Source organism: Gavialis gangeticus, unplaced genomic scaffold (assembly GCF_001723915.1).
Source record: "Gavialis gangeticus isolate Ggan-Ray unplaced genomic scaffold, GavGan_comp1, whole genome shotgun sequence".
Taxonomy (NCBI): Eukaryota; Metazoa; Chordata; order Crocodylia; family Gavialidae; genus Gavialis; species Gavialis gangeticus.
Window position 1 is genome coordinate 92,896,575 of NW_017729031.1, and position 3,628 is coordinate 92,900,202.

At 40.8% G+C, this 3,628-nt stretch overlaps 1 protein-coding gene across 1 annotated transcript in view; it reads left to right on the forward strand.

Annotated features, from left to right (window-relative positions):
* LOC109301966 (aryl hydrocarbon receptor-like) overlaps positions 1–3,155 on the forward strand; it is a 146,800-nt gene extending 143,645 nt beyond the window's left edge. The window contains exon 12 of the mRNA XM_019523381.1: positions 1,252–3,155. Within this exon, the coding sequence (XP_019378926.1) occupies positions 1,252–1,332 (81 nt within the window). The 3' untranslated portion in view covers positions 1,333–3,155. The remainder of the gene's footprint in view (positions 1–1,251) is intronic.
* The last annotated feature ends 473 nt before the right edge of the window (positions 3,156–3,628 follow it).

The following is a 3,628-nucleotide window of genomic DNA, read 5'->3' on the forward strand; positions in this document are numbered from 1 at the left end:
GCATTTCAGGCCTCCTGTAGATGTGGTTACTGACCCCGTAGTCGAAGCGTTCTCCTTGTCCCCATCTCTTACCTGTTTGTCCAATGAGCATGATATATATATGCATGATATATTTAAGTTATTTTTAAATGAGGTGCTCCTACATTTTGAAAAGATTTGGAGAGGTGTCTTGAGTCTAAAAAGGTTGAGAACCACTAGTCTACATTGACCTGTAGAGCCAGACTTGAGGCATCCCAGGCTCCCATGAATCTTCTGTATTGTATCTTGTAATCTGCTCCAAAGGGATCCGTATTATGCCACTTCTTTCTTGAGCACGGCTGTCAAGCTCCCTGCTGGCGCCCTTCTAGGGACCTGTCTGTAGATGCATAACAGACAGCCCCATCTAGGCTTTTCTTAATATAGACAGAGGATGCGTGGCACAAGGAGCCTGGAAGTCTGGAACAAGAGATTGTGGGATTTCTGTTGGCAGACTTCCTGTGCTCAAGGCCTACACTTCCAGGTAAGTTCCAAACCCGTTGCAGGTAGCAGTGGAGCAAGTTCACCCAGAAATTTAGCAGAGCCTTTTGGGGTTTGTCTGGACTGTTGCTGGAAGGTGACAGGTTTGCAGTCTTGGCTTGAATGGGGGAGAATGAGTTTATATGCCAGTCTGATTTTACCTGGCAATCACATCTAGGATAAATATGAAACCACCTGTCTCCTCTTAGAGCCTTTTGCAGCTAAGAAGATAACTCATACTCACATATCTTCTTAATCTACTACTTTTCTTCAAATAATCTTACAAGTTACAAAAGCCCAATTTCTCTTGACAAAAGATATGCAAACTGTCCCTATCAAACCAAACACCTCTCTACAATCAGCAGCTTAGCTTTCATTTTCTTCAAGGGCTATTTTCCCCAGTTCTATTATAGAAGAGAAATTATCTATACCATTACTGTAGCTTCTGAAACTGAAACATAGAGTTTTAGGGTACTTAACAAAAAAGCTTGGAAATCAGGTCTAAATCCAAACAGAAACGCATGAAGTGTCAGATTATATATCTGATACAAACGGTATTCTCATCACGTATATCCAGTCAAAGCCTGAGATCTACATAGTAAATATCTTCTTTTACATCTGTAGCTTGAGGCCATAACTCCTCAAATACAGTTTAAACTTACCTTCCTCCATTCTGCTGAGATGCTGATGGGGGTTAATTTTACTTTTTTTCCTTGCCTATGACTTGAACTTATTTCCCTTTTTTCTGCTCACCAGTGTCACCAGAATGAAGAGAGTCCTCCCATGGAATTCACCCCTGCAGTTGCAAAGGACAGCATGTTTTTCCCAAAACACTGAGAGAGGATGAAGCAATAGAGAAAGATGACTTCGGACAGATGTGGCCTTAAAAATGTTGTCCTTGCCATTTGCAAGACATTAACTTTCATGTAAATATTTCAGTATTTTTTATAATTATTTCTATTGGTGTTGTGCTTTCTGTGTGAACAAATACATATTTCTAAGACTCTCTTCTGTGGATGCCAAAGAGATGCACTTGAATGTTAATTACACTTATGCATTTTGTGCAAAAGAGTCTAAGTCTCTCTAATGCTGCCCTCTGCTCACCCTTCTGAATAAAACCAGTGAGAATTAAGAACCAGTACTCGGATTAAGTACTAATGCAACCAACTGACAATGCTGGAACAAGTCTTTGGAGTTGTAGTAAGTTTTCCAGGACAGGCAATTATGAAAACAGTGGAGGCATGTCAGAAAAATACCTGAGCTGGTGCGATAGGAATTAACTTGGGCAGCTGTGTGGTCTTATGCTTGAACTCTGATGTACAGAGTTCTAATGTAATGAGGCAAGGGTATGGTATGAACAGCAAGGTAAGAATTATTTGTGCTTTACCTCTGGTCCATTTGGAAGACATGTTTGGTACCACCTGGATATGGAGTGCAGGCACTTTGAGTCCAGTCTGTGCCTCTGAAGTTTACCACTCAAGTTAGTGATCACAAATGACAAAAGGACTGATATCAACCCAACACTTCTAAGAGAGATGGTACCTACCTGTATCATACTGACTTATTTAACTTATATATTGGGCATAAAGCAGTAACCCTACAAGTAAGAAGGGCCAAGGCATATGGCAACTTGTCTTTTGTATTTTTTTGCTTTTCTATCAAAAGCCACAGGTGTCTAGCAGTAGAATGGGTCAATGGCTGTCAGACATTCTGAACCAACAGACCTTTGTCAACCAATAAAACTTCTCATGAATTGCGATGCACCCTTAACATCAAACTCATCAGGGGAAAGGGAGAAGGAACAGGCTGGTGCGATCTGGGAATTATATACCATGGCCTCATGTACCACAGTTTGGGAACCACTGCAGTAACTGGCTGACGTATTCTGTGCAATTGCAGTGACTTCTGTGCAGATGCACAAGGCATAGCTTAGCACAAAATTTGGTCCAATGTACATGTAAAAAACACAGGATGAAAGTCTTCCTCTTCAAATAGGAGAATCCAGCAGAAGAATAACTGGGAGGATTTAGCCTGACATCTATTTCCTATTGTGTATCATCATATCTAATTTGTTACAGTGGTGGGCTGGTGCCAGATTCTTAAATCTGATCAAAATAATGGTTGACTTAGGGCATGTTTGCACTACCAAAGTGGTGAGTCTAGAACTGTCTCTATTTGGTTGCTCGCTCTGGCTTAGCACATGCCAAAACATAAGAATTAGATAGTGTAGCAGGTTTAGCAAGTCCTTGATCACATGCCCAGGTTCTCCATTTTGCACATACTTTTTGGCATTTGCTCAGGCCCATTCTAAGCCACCTATATCCCAAATTTCCAGCCTTTGATGATTGCTGACCAGGAGCAAATGAGTGTGATGTCCTTCTCAGTACCACTTCTCAGCTTGCCATAGAAGCAGCAGTGTAGCTGTGTCCTTAGAGATATTGCTGTAAGTAGCAGCTTCAAAGCCCAACCTATTGATTCAGTATACATATAGAATTTGTAATGTTATTGTGTCATATAGAATGATCAGTGTAGCAATGTGCCACTACATGGCAAAAGACCTTTGTATATGTTTCTGCACTTGATAGTTGTCTATCCCTAATTGCCTATAGGATATTTGGTTATGTGGCCTTAGCCCTTACATGGGCACTCTGAGGGGGGGGGAAAAACCAAGCAAGTGGGATGCTTTACTTTATTTGTGTACCTTGTCCGCTGGGATTTTGCACTCAACCCAATGACTCAGACGGTTCATGAAGCACAGCATGAAATCAGGGATTGAATTTTGTCTTTCTGATCTCTTACATGGTTAGGAATTATGTACTCCTCCTGAAAACACTTCCACTGATCTGCCAAAGTTGATTTGTTTTTCTACCCAAGCCATTTTCTAATTGTGATATACAGAACCTTCAAAGCAAGAATTTTGCCAGGTTTAACAGTTTGGTTAATTTTTGTCATGCCATTTATTGTCTACTATTTCAAATTAATGGGTTCTCACAACCTCAAGCAGAAGACATCAATGCCTCTTCTACTGTTCCATCTCTCAGTGAAGTTTGAGGGGTTGTTAAGTCCCAGGCTGCATCTGTTCTTTTACTGGCCCCAATTCAGCAAATAATTTTTGCACATGCTTAAATAAAGC